The sequence below is a fragment of the Chinchilla lanigera genome, unplaced genomic scaffold (assembly GCF_000276665.1).
Source record: "Chinchilla lanigera isolate Chin_1 unplaced genomic scaffold, ChiLan1.0 scaffold00067, whole genome shotgun sequence".
NCBI lineage: Eukaryota > Metazoa > Chordata > Mammalia > Rodentia > Chinchillidae > Chinchilla > Chinchilla lanigera.
The window spans coordinates 12,099,850-12,115,588 of record NW_004955468.1 but is presented as its reverse complement, the minus strand read 5'-3'; the positions used below and the strand labels follow the sequence as shown (position 1 = coordinate 12,115,588).

Sequence of the window (15,739 nt, the reverse complement as noted above, 5' to 3'; positions counted from 1 at the left end):
CTATGTATCCCAAGTAGGCCTCAAACTTGTGGTAATCCTACTGCCCCCGCCTTCCAAGTGCTGGAATTATAGGCATGCACCAGCACCACCATGTTCGGTCACAAATAACATTTTTATGCATCTCATGATGTGACAAAGATTGAGAAGCACTGTTCTAGAGGATAGATGATCCATAGTCCAAAATGTCTCAAATTCTACACACACTGAGGCACTTAGCAAAACCCCTCAAGTCTCTAGAGATCTGTGTACAGACATCCCAGAGTGTCCCTAGCAGTCTACTCTATTAAGACTAGATATGATATTCACAAATTATTTTAGAGCAGCAAGGCTCACCCCAACTATGTATTGAATCACTTTGCAGGTTTTTTCATTTTTTGCACTAGGGATTTAGGTCAGGACCTTATGAATGCTATTCATACATTCTACCAATGAACCACATCTGAAGCCTTACAGAATTTCAATGAATACAGAAGTTTGGGCGTTACCTCAGATCCCCTAAATTAAAATCACTAAAGATGGGACCCAGGGACACATGTTTTCAAAACATACCACATATAGTTATTTTTTTCTTTTTTTTTGGCAGTGTTGGTGCTTGAACCCAAGGCTTTACATAGGCTAGGCCAATGCTCTATCACTGAGCTATATTCCCAATCTTCTTCATTTTTTATTTTGAGAAAAAGTCTCCCTATGTTGCCCAGGCTAGACCTGAACTTGTGATCCTCCTGCTTCAGCCTCCTGAGTAATTGAATTATAGGCATGCATCACCATGCCTAGCCACGTGTAGTTCTTCATTATAGAGCCAGGCATGTGAATTGTGCTTCTAGGCCAAGGCACCAAAATATGTATAACAAGTAAAAGTTCCTAATTGCTAGCTAAGCCAAATTTTTCTTCCATGGCATCTGATAAAATCTACACATGAATGCAGGGCTCCCAACATTTAACTGTGGCTTACAAACAGTAAATACTTAACAAGTTCACGTCAATGGTGATAAAATATGGAGGAATAGCAGAATGTGGAACAACTTTAGTTAAGATCCAGGTATCAATGGAAGTTCTAACAACCTTCCTTGCCATAGCATTTAAAACATGAGAAAAGAAAAGTATGTAACTTCAGCTCTAGGAAGGACAGGAAAGAGATAAGCTACAATACTGGTTGAAGGAACGTGGACTCTAATCTGGTAACAGCTAAATGTGTAGTCTTCAGTAACTTGCTTACTTTCTCTGGACCTTATGTGAGAAGCACCTTTTCTGTCCTTCCTTGCCTCAGGAATAGAAAGTACAGTGGGAATAGAAAAAAAAAGGGAAGTAGAGAGGAAGAAGAAACTTAAACACATAGCTCTCTTTGAGCACTTTAAGGACCTAATAGAAACAGGTTATTATAATGAAAAATCAAATCTGGATCTCTTTTTTCTCCTCAGTTTTATTATGCTAGCAACTCCAATTAAAGAGGGTGTAGCCTGCTAAGAATGGACAGATAAGATGAAGTAAGACTTCTAAGTAGGTTGAAAAGGAAACAAGATCTTAATGAGGAAGTGGCCAGAGTCCAGCCCCTCCCCTCGTTTCTCTGTACTCCTCATCTCTAGAGGCTATTGCTTTGCCTCCCACAGGGCTACTTAAAGAACATGAAGCAGAATGACTCATTTCCAAAGGGTATTTTTCAGAGCCCAGCTCCAGAAGGATGGGGTCCTGGCCTTTTGCAGTTACAGTAAGATTCCTGCACGTCCAGCAGTCTACCTCAGCCCACTCTGGACCTGACTTTTTCATCCCCAAAAAACTAGATTCAACAAAAACTACTTATCACTGTTTGGAACCAACCTACCCATTCCCAGTGCTCCATGCAGCAGGAATATAAGGCAATTAACATACAGTATAGCTCCAGGAAAAAACGGGTAGAAAAATTATTAACTATCTCCCTGAGTAAGTCTCTTACTTTCCAATAACTGAGTTTATGCTTACCAAATTGAAAGGTTTCAGGCAACCATAGAGTACTTTGCTAAGACCATGCTATTTATTCAACATCAGCAATAAACACCTATTAAAAGATAGACTGACTTTCAGCTTTGTGCAAAACTATTCCAACCATGAGTACAGAGTTAAACTGAAATTTAGAGGTGATCAATTCAATGATAAAGAAGCCAAGATCGGACCCCAACTTTCCTGCTTACTTACAAAACTATATTCTGACAAAGTTACTGTCCATAGAAGACCAAATACTTGAAGATAGTAACTTAAGCAGCAAACTGATTCAGCTTTCTGATCACAACATTTTCCCCTCTGTGATTTTTATAGTTTTTATAACCCTGGTGTCGTGGCATTCCATGTTGAAACACGTTTACAAAGCATAATTAGAAATTCTTGGCCAGGCATGGTGTTCATGCCTGTAATCCCAGCACTCGGGAGGCTGAGGCAGAGGATCGTTGTGAGTTCGAGGCCAGCCTAGGCCACAAAGTGAGCTCAAGGCCAGCCTGAACTGCACAAGGAGACCCTGTCTCAAAAAAAAAAAAAAGAAATTCTTCACTAATTCTCGCAACTACTTGGGATAATCAATGCCTTCTTGTCAACTAGCTAGTTGACTTTAAGAAGCCCATTTTGGTTCCCAAAGGATATTCAGAGTGCAATGAATGGACTCCACAGAATATGAGACTTCTCCAGTATGGGAGGATCATTAAGAATCCTGGCTTAGAACATGGATGACCAGGGTTCAAATCCTAGCCTCATAACTCATTACCAACATCATCCTGGAAAGTTACTCAAACTCTCCAAGTCTCAGTCTCATCCTTTGTAAAACCAAAATAATTGTGGGCACTGTGGAGGTTAAATGAGATGCATGTGTAAAAAGCTTAGTATGTAGAATTTACTAAATGTTAGCTCTTATTAATTAGCTTGCTGGTTTGACAGATGGTTCTCTATCACCTCCTACTCACAGTCTAATTTGAGCACCAAGATGCTTAAGCAGGGCATGGATCCTTCTTAGTATCTAGGGCATAAATTGGAATATCAATGGTCACAAACACAAATTACAATTTCAACTCACACTGGCAGCCAATCTGATGGGTGGCATTGAGCAGACGAACACAGGGAGCCGTTTTATTTAAAGGGATGTAGATCTTTCTCTCCACAGAGTTTCCCTCGCACAAACCTAATCAGAAGATAAAAACTGTTAGAAGAAACCAAGAGATACTTAACACTTTGCCTCTTTAATGTCACTGGCTTGATTCACAGCTTGGATAAATCATTCAATATCGTACTTTCTAAAATGGGAAAAGTTCTTTCCACTTCTTAGACACATTATTGGAACAGATAAATGCTCTACAAAGCACCCAGGTATGTGACTCAGAAGACTCCATGGAGAACAAATGACAGTGAAGCTAAGAGAGAACACTTGATTTGACAACATAAAGGTGTTTATCTTAGATGTGCTAAATTCTGGCTGCATGCATGATCACATTTCTGCTCTTCTACCCTGTAGGTATATTACTAATTAGTTGAGAAAAGACCACTGCCCTAAGAATATAGATTACAAAAATAACAATAAAAACCGCATTTCTGAGACTTTTCCCAAGAGTCTGAACAGAACTGGGAGAAACCTTATGCCACACACCTGTTCAGTTCATCTAACACCAGCAAGGCACTTGTGCATACTATCGTGTGAGACGGCTATAGATTCTCCTTTGGGGATCTTCAAAAACAAAATGAATTTAGGGGACAGCCCAGTCACGGTTACATTTTAGTGTTCAACCAACTAGAAAGTCACACACCAGAAAATAAATGTGTGTAAGGAAACACCTATGCACATTATAAAAGCCCTAAGATCCTTGAATCACTACTTCAGAGTACCCATAACCTACCTTAGTTTCACTTTACTGATGAAAGACAAAGACACGAGTTTATGGAATAAACACAGGAAGGAATAAGGATTCTTTTATGTGCCGCACAGCACCTACACAACAAGGCTGTTTTGGCCTCAAAAAGTCTAAACCCGGGGAAGAAAGCTGAACTTTCACAACTGTCCCTTTTGATTGTGGGTGGAGTGGCTGGGGCTCTATGGAAAATGAGGCATCTGAACAAAGTAGAAGAGAATCAGGCTGGAAATCCGGAAAGCGGCCTGGAGGAAGGAATGAAGTGACACGACTTGCCCAGCCGGAGGAGGATGAAGGTCCAGGGAAAGGGGGAACTTCTGTCATGGGAACGAAAGAAAAAGAGGATTTACAGGGTAGGGGACAGAGGGGCAGCGAGGACCAAAAGGGAAACGCTGGCGTTTGCGGTTAGGCAGATCCGGAGGGTTCCCCTTACAGAGCAGAGCTCCCGGGCGGGGAGGCCTCACCTGCCAGCAGAACGAAGAACGACAGAAGGCGAAGAAGACCCCGACTTCCCGGGTCAGCCTCAGAGCCGCCCCCAGCCGTGGCCATCTTGCCTCTCAGTCGAGCGGAAGCCTCAATCCCCGCTCCAGTCGGCTAGCAGCCTCTCTAGGCTACCACTGCCGCCGTCTCTGTGGCGCCGAGCTCCAGAGACCGGAAGTTCCTATGTGGCGGCACTTCCGGGAGCTGTGGCCCGGGGTAGCTGACGTGGAGGCGTTGGGAAAGGCAGCAGGGAGTGGTGGACCCGATAATCGGCCGTCGGAGCCATAGTCTTGGAGGATGCTAACTAAGTTCGAGACAAAGAGCGCGCGGGTCAAAGGTAGTGGAAAAGAAAGGGGATAACATGGAGGCTGGACGTCAGGGGTGGGTGGTGCTGTAACCGGGAAGGAACTGGTGGACTTGCCGGGCTAGTTGGGCCCACCCGACGGACCCAAAGGGGGACCGGGGAGGTTAGGCCTGGCGTGCAGCTTTGCAGTCCTCGCCTCTTTGTGTGCCCTGGGGCTTAGATTTACGTAGGAATCGGTTCTTGCACCGCAGGAAGCCCCTTAGGCCCGCTCCCAGTTTCCCAGCCCCTCCTCTCTTGGGGGCTGTGCTCCTGACATTTATTCTTCTGTTTCCAAAGCCCTGTGGCCTTTTGGCTTTTTGGTGATTGTGTTATATGGCGAAGCCCTATGCATTGAGTCTTGACCTCAGTCACTGTAGCTTTTCTCGGAGAGTGTACTGGTTACTTAATGTAAGGAGGCCTGACCACCGTCTCGACATCTATGGAACCTTATTCCCTATCGGGAATAGTGCGTTGAGGCCTGCGTCCCCAAGTCTGAGATTCATAGAGTCGCCGGATAAAGTACAGACTACCCAGTTTGCTTTGAGTTTCAGATAAACAGCTAATAAATTTTAGTAATTTGTTTTGGAGGGCAACTGGCTGAGATTGCAGTAGTTTCTTGAAATGTTAAAATGAGGGGTTGGGGATTTAGCTCAGCGGCACAGCGCCTGCCTGGCAAGCGCAAGGTCGTGAGTTCGATGCCCGGTACCGGCAAAACAAACAAACAAACAAAATGTTAAAATGAAAAAAGCAGAGAAGTCCAATGACAACTGGAAAAATACATCTGGAGTGTTTAGTAAGATTCAACATAGTCATTAAGAACTTGTTGTTTGGAGTCAGGAGGGCTTGTTTTGGAGTCCTAAAATATGCACTAAATAAATATCTCTAGATCTGTATTTCCTGATCTTTAAAATAAGGGTAGTTAGCATCCTCTTACAGAGAGAATTAAAATGAGAAAGTATATGGAAATTGTATTACAGAGCTTGGCTGGACTCACTAGCTCAAAAATTGGATTTTGAGGAGGCCCCTTAGGCCCGCTCCCAGTTTCCCAGCCCCTCCTCTCTTGGGGGCTGTGCTCCTGACATTTATTCTTCTGTTTCCAGTCACTGTAGCATTATTAGTATGAGAACATATTTTAGTATGAGAATTATATTTTGAGCAATTTCTAAATTTCATGGGAAACTTGATTGTGAAGTGTACCATTAAGAATTTCTGGAAAAAAAAAAAAAGGAATTTCTGGGACCTGAGTGCTTGAAATGGACCTTTATTATCCTTGAGTTCTCCATTAATAAATTCTTAAAGGATGCACTCCAAACTTTTAGCAGTTGTTAGCTGTGGGGACTTCCGTTTTTGGTCATGATGGACTAACAAGGACCAGATTTACCTTTTTGCATTAAATGCTACACAGCTGAACAAAATGTATAGAGCAAAGGTTTTCAAAGATTGTATAACAAGCAGTGCAGGAAGTAATTGGTGGGAGGGGGAAATAAAATGAGTCCTATAATTATTTTATTTATTTATTTATTTTTAAATATTTGTTTTAGCTTACTGCCTAGAGAGTTTCCAGACTGCAGTGAAAGAATAGGGAAAAGAGCCCTATGGACTAGCCGAGGAGAGAGTTTAGAGTTCAGGAAAGCAAAGATGGCTAAAATTTGCTAGGCAAAATACCAGAGAAGAGGATAGTTGAACAGAGAGAGCACTAGACTTCTGCCAGGGGTTACCTCACACCTTTGTCTGAGTACTGATTTGCCCATGCATGTGACAAAACTATCCAAAACTTAGAAAAGAACCATGGAAAAAGAGAAAGGAGAACAATACCTGGATCTCACAAAGGACTGAAAATAGTTTGTATTCTTACTAGGCAGAATGGAAAGACTTCCTAATGTTAAGACCGTCCTATAAGGGACCTCAGGACATTAGTAGTAGTTCCAAATTAGACCTAGATGAATGGTGGCAAACCTATGGCATGTGTGCCACAATGGGCTGTTTGTATCATTGAAAACTCTAAAAGGTTCTCCATCACTGACCTAAATTAAGGGCTCTATGGACCTACTGTAACAAAACTTTAAAGCAAACCTCAAAATGATCAACTGATTCTAAGTAACTTAACTGCACCCCAGAAAAAGCCCAGCAATATTTAAAGGAATATAGTAGAAGTCCAACACTTATTTATTCACCTTCTAGGTACCTGCCCTACAGAGTTAAAGACATACTACAGTATTGCAGTGATACATACAGCCCATGTTTATAGTAGCACAAGTCATAATAGCTAAATCTTAGGAGCAGCCTATATGTCTATCAACAGATGAATGGCTAAAAAAATAGGGTATTTATATATAGTGAAGTACTATTCTGCCACAAAGAAAAAACTTGAGTCATCTGTAGGTAAATAAATGCACCTTGAGACCATAATATTAAGTGAAATAAATCAGACACAGAAATTTAAACATTGCATGGTTTCTCTTATATGATGTAGTGGATTGACAACTGGTGGTCAACTTATAACCTCTGGGGCTGGGGATGTACCTCAGTGGCACCAGTGACTTTCTGGTAAGCACAAGGTCCTGAGTTTGATTCCCTGTACCAAGAAATAAAAAAATAAAATAAAATAAAAAGCAAAAAATTTAAAACTCCCAAATGAACTGAATCAGCGTGGTGCTGGGTGTGGGAGGCCCACCTGGAAATTGTTGCCAGCAGCATAAGAGGCAGAACTGGAGAAGAAGAAGGAGGCTGTTGGGAGCAGAGGAGAGGCTGTTGGGAGCTGAAAGGCTGTTGGGGCTGGTAGAAGCTATAAGGAGCTGTTGGTTCTGTTTGAGGAGTTCATCATGCTGGCTTTCCTGCTGAACTTGGCTATTTTCATCCTCCAAGGAGCTCAGGACCTTGTTGGCACTGAGAATAGCTTCAGTTCACTTTGGGGGACCTCTGGTCCTCACTCTGAGCATCACTTCCTGGCTCCCAAGGGGAAGATGGTACACTGCTGGTGTCCAGCAGAAGCTTGCTGCATTAGCTTTCCTTTCGGGAACTCAATCATCTTGATCATCGGAGGAGCTCAGGACCTCACTGTTGCTGAGGATGGCTGTGGTGCCTTTCAGAGGAGCTCTGGTTCTTCTGAGCGTCGCTTCATGCTCCAGTGCAGATCCCTCAGCCATCTAGCATGGATCCTTTATCCTGCTGGCACAGACTTCCTAGATTCCACCACTGTCCTTTGGGCCTTCATAGCGCAGATCCACTCTCCTTTGGGCCTTCGCAGCGCAGATCCGTGAAACAGGCCTGCATGAGATATTTTTGTGGGCTCTGGGCCTCCAGTTGGATTCTTGGGAGGCATTGTTATGAGGTCTAGGTCTTCAGCTGGACTCAGGCAGGACATTTTTGTAGGATCCAGGCCCTCAGCTGAATTCCTTGGTCTTAGTGTGTGGACAGATTTCCTGCACTCTTTGTATATTGTTCTTTGGGTGACTATTATAAATAATCATATAAAATATGTGTCCTGTATTATATTGTTTTCCCTTGCAACAATAAGTCCCAAACCAACACATATGAGAAACCCTAAGTATAAATAAAGAGAAAAATAAAAGATGGATAATAGGAAGTAGGAAGATAGATCTTTCTAAAGGGGAAGGGGATCAAGAGATGGAGGGAGCAGAGAGAGATGGGAGGTATAGGAGGTGAAAGAAGGAGCTAAGATGTGTTATGTGCATGTGTCAACTGCACACAAAGAATGTAAACAGTATGTACTACAAACTGTACTAATAAAGAGAAAACATGTTGCAACAATAAAGGAAATTGGTCAGTTCATTTACTTCTATTGTTTTTACTGTCTGTTAACTGAGTCTCAAAATAAATGATAATGGTAATAATGTTAAAAAAGTCCAGCACATAACAACATAAAATTACAATGTCTGGCATCCAGTAAAAAGTCATCAAGTACATTAAATGAATGAATGAACCTACAATTAACCTAGGTATTCCTTTTTCTTATCAGAATTGACAGAAAGTGACATTGTGGGACTTACTTAGCTTATATAATTTTCTGTTCCTCCTGCCCCATAGGGCTCAGTTTTCACCCCAAACGACCCTGGATCCTGACCAGTTTACACAATGGGGTCATCCAGCTATGGGACTATCGGATGTGCACCCTCATTGACAAGTTTGATGAACATGATGGTAAGATAGTTTCTAGCAGGAAGTTAAAAGGGATATAAGTCTTCATTGTTTTCAGGGGTAGTTTATATCTTGTTTGATATGGATTCCTGTAGGATTAATGAATGTGGAAGGGAGATGTAATATGGATGTATACCATTTTCTCAAGATGAATGTATTATGTATCACAAACATATACTGAAAAAAAAAAAAAAAATAGAAAGGAAGCCAGATGTGGTGGTGCATAACTGTGGTCCCAAAATTTGAGAGGCTGTGATGGATTGGTCACTTGAGCCCTGGGATTTGAAACCAACAGGGTAAAACAGTGAGACCCTGTCTCTCTAACAAAAATAAATAAATGAGTGGACAAAAATATACCTAGTTCTTGGGGAGAGAACTGAAAAATCCTCAGTAGCAATCACCTTAGAGCATTGGTGGTGAACCCATGGCACATGTGCCACAGTGGGCACATAGTGTCCTTTTGGTTGGCATGTGAGCCAAGTTGCTCCAGCAGCTGAGCATCAGATATTCAGGTTTAATTGCAGTGTTGGCACTTTGTGCTAAATAAGTGGGCTTTGGGTTACAGTTTGGGCAGTTGATCTCTAAAAGGTTTGCCATCACTGCCTTAGAGATTTGAAAGATTTGAGAGTAGCTGTCTCTAACATACATCATCTTCCTTCTTCTCTAGGGCCAGTGCGAGGCATTGACTTCCATAAGCAGCAGCCTCTGTTCGTCTCTGGAGGAGATGACTATAAGATTAAGGTACAGAGGGTCTGTCGTCACTGGGAATAAAGGATAGAAGGATGTGGGAAGGTGTGGCAATTATGGAAGGGACTGAAAGACAAGGCGGCTTGTTCCTACAGAATTAGAATTTAACATTATCCAGAGCATGTACAAGCAAACATTTATTGAAAGAATCTGTGTACCAGATTCTTTTTTTGGAATTCAAAACTAAATAAGAAGGCCAGGGATATAGCTCAATGGCACAAGCGCCTGCCTGGCAAATGCAAGGTCCTGAGTTCAATTCCTGGTACCAAAAAAAAAGGAAAGAAAAAATAAACAACAGATGGCTTCTGTTCTCAAGGAGCTTTTATTCTAACAGAGGAGATGAACAGATACTCGAATAATAGCAAGTGCAGTTTGGTGAGTGATGTGATAGTTACGAAAAATAAAAAGAATAGTCCAGGTATGGAGATAGGCATGACATAGCTACATACATTTGAGAAATGCTAATTAGCTTTTTAGGAATAAAACTTGGAAAAAGGTGAGAAGGGGCAGGATGTGAGTTCATGAGTGTTAGGGCCAGCCTGTACTACAGAGGAGATCGTGTCTCAAAAAAAGAGAAGAAAAGGATATTAATTTTTTTTGGCATTTACAAAATAAAATTTCTTTTAAGAAAGGATTAAAATAATAACAAGTTGGCCCAGATAAAATTTTAAAAATGACATTTTAAGAAAATTGAAGTTAGAATAAAAAGCATCTGCTGGGCATGATGGCGCACACCTGTAATCCCAGCACTCGGGAGGCTGAGGCAGGAGGATCTTTACAAGTTTGAGACCAGCCTGGGCTACAGAGTGAGCTCAAGGCCAGTCTGAACTGCAGAGCAAGACCTTGTCTCAAAAAGAAAAGAGAAAAAAAGGGAAAAAAAGCATCTGATGTCTCCTTTTTGTGGATTTGTGGGGTTTTCTGGACAAGGAAGATGAGCTTTCTTACATTTGTGATCCTGCCTTTCGTGTCTTTTTTAATTGTGGCCATTAATGTCTGATATATTAGTATTTAACTCAACTTAATATCTGAATATTATTGTTTCTCTGCTTAGTTCAGCCTGAGCAGTGTAGTATTTTCATAGTAAAGAGTTCAAGTCTCTTTGCAGAAAATTAAGTACAGAACCAAGTTAGGAGTTATGATAATGCCATGATAATGTCTCTTTAGAGGCTTGGATCTGTTCTGCTCGTTAAGGTAATAGGTAAAGTACAGTAGTGGTATCTGTATTTAAACTGAGAAGACAAGTTAACTGAATCATTAGTAAGTGTCTTGTCTTCTGCTATTAACATGATTTGTCAGACCAGGCACAGTGGCATGTGCCTATAGTCGCAGCTGCTAGAAAGACTGAGGCAGAAGGATTGTTTGACCCCAGGAACTAAGACCAGTTGGACAACGTAGCAAGGCCTTGTGTTAAAAACATAAACAAAAATCTCTGCAAAGAAAGAGACATCTTTCTATAATTTGTTCATCTGTTTGCTTTCACAGTGCTGGGGATCAAACCCAGGGTCTTGTACGTGCTAGGCTAGCGCTGTATCACAAAGCTATATCTGCATTCCGCTTCCTATCATTTTATCTTTAGCTCTTCCCTAACCTTACCGCCATCACCTCCTGGCCCCCACTTTTTTTAACCTCACCTATATTTTCATTCTTTATGAAAGAGTCTCATGTTGAACGAGACTCCTGATCATGGTTCCTACCTATTTAGAAATGCCAAAATATAGATCTAATCTTGTTCATTGAGAAACCTGAGTCTTTCAGAAACTCAAAACCTTTTTATGCTATGCCTTATTTGGATTTGTCTTTGCAGGTTTGGAATTACAAACTTCGGCGCTGTCTTTTCACCTTGCTTGGTCACTTGGATTATATTCGCACTACGTTTTTTCATCATGTGAGTAGCCACGATGGCGCTAGTTAGGGTGCATGCTTTCATTTCCTCTTAGTAAACTATTTGTTCTCTAGAACTTATGCTTTGATAACTTTACATTATTGATGTGGCTCTTCTCGGATGTGGGTCTGTTGACTTTTCTGTAAAAGGAAGAAGTCAGGATGATACTATACTGAAGTTAATTTAACTGGATTCAATGAGCTTTATTGTTTCTCTATTAAAAAAGCAGAGATTTCATTTCATTGCTGTGCCAGCAAAAGTTTGCAGGCTAATTCCATGTAAAGGGTTACTGGTAAGTGGTAGGTATGTCTGGAGGATGGTTAAGCTAAGATGCTGTTTGGATGAGCTAATAAACATTTTAAAGTATTAACAATCCTGTCTCTCTGCCTTAGGATTTTAGGGTCTTGTGGAGCCTGTTCCTTAGCCAGGTTTACTCTCTTCTTTGATCTCGTAGGTAACATAGTAGACTTAGACAAGGAGTTACAGATTGGAGACTTCTAACATCTGAATCTACTTCCAACCTGGCTAGAATTGTCTGTAATTCTGTGCCATTAAAATTAACGCATTCTATTATATGACTCTGTAAACAAAGTCTCTTGAATTAAGTTAGAAAGAATATAATAAAATAAGTATTTTCTGGCTAAGTATACTTTATTTCCTTTATAAAATTAAAAATTTTTAGGGTAGGAGAGAATGAGAAAATCACTACTGAAATACTTGAGAATAACTGGTGTTCAATAAGATAATTTATTAGATAGATACTACGTGCCATTACCATAAAGCACTTGCCGAAGACCTTTGTGTAGAACAAGTTGCTGTCTACCTGGGTAGTAAAGGCATTTTATTTTATTTACATATATATATATTTTTCTTTCTTTTTTTAAATCTGTGCCTCATACTTGCTAAATCCTGGGCTAACCATTGGAGATAAAACTGAATAAAAAATGTACTTTTCTCAGGGACCTTGTAGACTCCAAAAAGGCAAAATTATCTTTATGTGATGCTTCTTGCTTTGGTTAGTAAAGTTTGAAAATGGTTTGACAGTGGATGATCTGACAGGAAGAAGTCACACTATACATTGGTGGTGTTATTCTAGAGCAGCGAGGGCAGACCTTTTAGAGATGAGTGCCCAAACTGCAGCCTAAAACCCACTTATTTATCACAAAGTGCCAGCACTGCAGTGAAATGCTGAGGTTTTAGTTTAGAAAAAACAACTCATATGTTAACATCTTTTGTCTTAAGAGAAAAACCAATAACATGTGGACCATATATTCACCCCCACTGTCCTAGAGTTAAAAGAAGAAGAACCTTTCACTGGATCTTGGTTTATAAGATTAATTATATGTAAATACAGTCATATACCTTGGCACTTGACTGCTTTGAAGCTTGTCAAATTTGGTGTCTAGTACACTTTAATGCAAAAATTTGCCCCAGTTCCTCTTTGTTTCTTTGGTACTGAACATGCGAGCTAGATCTTGTCAGTATTAATTGCCTTGTGACTCTCCCCTTTCCAGCCAGAACAGTTTGGTACATGTCATTTTTGTCATTCATTGTGTGTCCTAGTACTACTCTTTAACTGGTTCTTTCCCCCTTTATGGAGTTCAGTGTTTTTTGTTTTATTGTGTTGTGTTTTTTTGGAGACAAGACCTTGCTTTGTGGTCCAGGCCGACCTTGAACTCCCTGCATAGCCCAAGCTGGCCTCAAACTTGCAGTGATCCTCTCGCTGCAGTATAAATACACAAATGTAAATATATAAAAGTAAAGTTAAATGTGTACTCTATTCTATGCCTCTTAGAGTTTATTGTGCTTATCTGATGTCTGTTCTCACGTCGTACAGCTGAGAGGACCTAAGTTGGCAAAAGCTGGTAGAGTGGTGGGAGGAAATGACAGCTAGCCTCGTAAGAGAAGTAGCGACCCTTTTGCTGATGTAGCTGAAGTTGTAGGCAAAGAATGCTCCCCAAAGAGAAAAATAGTTATAGGAATTTGGTGAAACTAGTTTATTTAATATTCAGAGTCTTTATCTAAAATATCTTTCAGGAGTATCCTTGGATTCTGAGTGCCTCAGACGATCAGACCATTCGAGTATGGAACTGGCAGTCTAGAACCTGTGTCTGGTAAAGCTGGAGGCAGAAGCCTCAAAAACAGTCTTAATTCTCCCTGGGTTTTCATAATCAACTTCCCTTCAGAATAATCATTTCCCTTCCTAAGTGGATGATATCTGCTGATTAGTTACTGATTATATTTGTAGGATGCTTTTAAGTAAAAATAATACAACATAGAGACAATCTCAGTAGTGCATAAGTCTGGGAGAAGAACTCATATAGCTAGTCTTTTAGAACAAGAATATATGTCAAAAACTTGTAGTTGCTTTTGAGTTCTGTTCCATAAAATCTTAGTCAGGGCCAACAATGAATCTTACTTTGTGTTTGGGTCTGGAGCTCTCATAGAACTTTCTTTGAAGGGCTAGAGACCATTTAAGATGACCTATCAGAAATTTCTAGTATAAATTACTAAGATTCCATTTATTTTTCTTATTTATTTATTTATTTTTGGTTTGGAATCTCACTGTACAGTTCAGACTGACCTTGAACTCACTATGTAGCTCAGGCTGGCTTTGAGCTTATAGTGTTCTTCCTGCCTCAGCCTCCCAGGTGCTGCAATTACAGGCATGTGCTACCACACCTGGCCTTATTTTCAGATTTCTTTAGAGAGCTGTGTAGTTTTAGTTCTCCTAAAATTAATAATATTTAAATAATAAAGCAATAGAGGTTTTTTATTTCTTCTTTCTTTTTTTTGTTTTGTTTTTTTCCGGTACCGGGAATCGAACCCATAATGTTGCGCTTGCCAGGCAGGCGCTGTACCTCTGAACTAAATCCACAGCCCCGCATTAGAGTTTTTTAAAAAGTTTATTTTTTTATTTTTTTATTTTTTTGTTTTAAAGAGTGAAAGAAGGATAACATAGTAATAGGGGGACTTACCAAATTACAGACAAAGTGGTAGGAAATTATCAATGGTTGTTATTTTACCTATTAGTATCTTCAAGATAGTTTCTCAGGAAAACAAATAGACAAATAATAGTGAGTTACAGACAAAAGTGGTAGGAAATTATCAATGATCGTTATGCTATACTTTAGTATCTTCAAAGTGGTTTCTAGAGAAAACAAATGGAGCTATACATGAGTGATCAATTAAATAATCATCTACTATTCTCAATGGTTGTTGGAAATACATAGTAATAAACATACATCCATTTACAGAATAGCATAGGAACAATACAAACATTACAGAGTTATGGACAGATTGGTTGGAAATTATCAATGGCTGCTGTAATACATGTTGGTATCTTCAAAGTGATTTCTCAGGAAAACAGAGATATGCAAGAAAAATCTAACAAGTAGTTAAAGCCTAAGGGTTGTGAAAAACAGCGTATTACCTCCTCACCAGTGACTCCTTTCACTGAGTTGTGACAGCTGGAAGGAATGCCAGGATTGAAAAGAAGGACTGAGAGACTAGCACCAGTGTCCAGCAATAAGCTGTTTACTTTTTTCTCTATAGTCATGATTTCCTGGGGCTCCTCCGTGGAGGTGACAGTCTGGCCAGAGGGAGAAGGCAGAGTATGCCCTGGGCCCCTTCATGCCTGTTGGATCAGCTGGTAGGAGGGGTCTGAGCTCTGGGGCCTTCACTTCAAAGAGCAGTCTGACCTCTAGTGGTCACCTTTACAGTCAGGGCATGGCCCAGGGGGCTTTTTAGGGCAGTCCTACTTGAGGTAGCCTAGCTTTTGACAGCAGTAGCAGATGAATGTAGTCATCGAGTTCTTCTTGGGGCCCTAAGAATCAGACTTAGGGTCTGTTTCTCTTAGTGCTGCAGCAAAGGCAGATGCTTTTTCTTGGTCTCTTTGTTTTCTCTCCTTGGCCTCCTCCTCGTCACGGCTATAAAACACTGAGGAGGCGATTCTTACTAACATCTCAAGTGAGCTATCTGGAGCAAAAGCCATTTTTTGTAGCTTTTTTTTCTACTATCTGGGGCTGACTGAGTAATAAACTTCTTTAAGAATAATTTGTCCCAAGGGGCTGGGGATTTAGCTCAGTGGCAAAGCACCTGCCTGGCAAGTGCAAGGTCGTGAGTTTGATTCCTGGTACCGGAAGAAAAATGAAAAAAAAAAACCCATAAAACAAAGAATAATTTGTCCCGGGTCTGGGAATTTAGCTCAGTGGCACAGTGCCTGCCTGGCAAGCGCAGTGTCATGAATTCAATTCCCAGTCCCTGAAA

At 40.7% G+C, this 15,739-nt stretch overlaps 2 protein-coding genes across 3 annotated transcripts in view; one reads left to right on the top strand and one right to left on the bottom strand.

The window, feature by feature from the left end:
• The window catches only part of Ncstn (nicastrin), a 15,327-nt gene extending 10,816 nt beyond the window's left edge, over nt 1-4,511 (bottom strand). Inside the window, exons 1-2 of the mRNA XM_005400205.2 lie at nt 4,325-4,511; nt 3,035-3,139 (exon numbers count right to left, since the gene is read on the bottom strand). Coding sequence (XP_005400262.1) covers nt 3,035-3,139; nt 4,325-4,409 — 190 coding nt within the window. The 5' untranslated portion in view covers nt 4,410-4,511. The remainder of the gene's footprint in view (nt 1-3,034; nt 3,140-4,324) is intronic.
• Nucleotides 4,512-4,540: 29 nt separating this feature from the next.
• Nucleotides 4,541-15,739, top strand: part of Copa (coatomer protein complex, subunit alpha) — a 48,107-nt gene continuing 36,908 nt past the window's right edge. For both annotated transcript variants that reach the window (XM_005400207.2, XM_005400206.2), the window contains exons 1-5: nt 4,541-4,677; nt 8,731-8,844; nt 9,509-9,582; nt 11,393-11,473; nt 13,508-13,584. In XM_005400207.2, the coding sequence (XP_005400264.1) occupies nt 4,638-4,677; nt 8,731-8,844; nt 9,509-9,582; nt 11,393-11,473; nt 13,508-13,584 (386 nt within the window). In that variant the 5' untranslated portion in view covers nt 4,541-4,637. The remainder of the gene's footprint in view (nt 4,678-8,730; nt 8,845-9,508; nt 9,583-11,392; nt 11,474-13,507; nt 13,585-15,739) is intronic.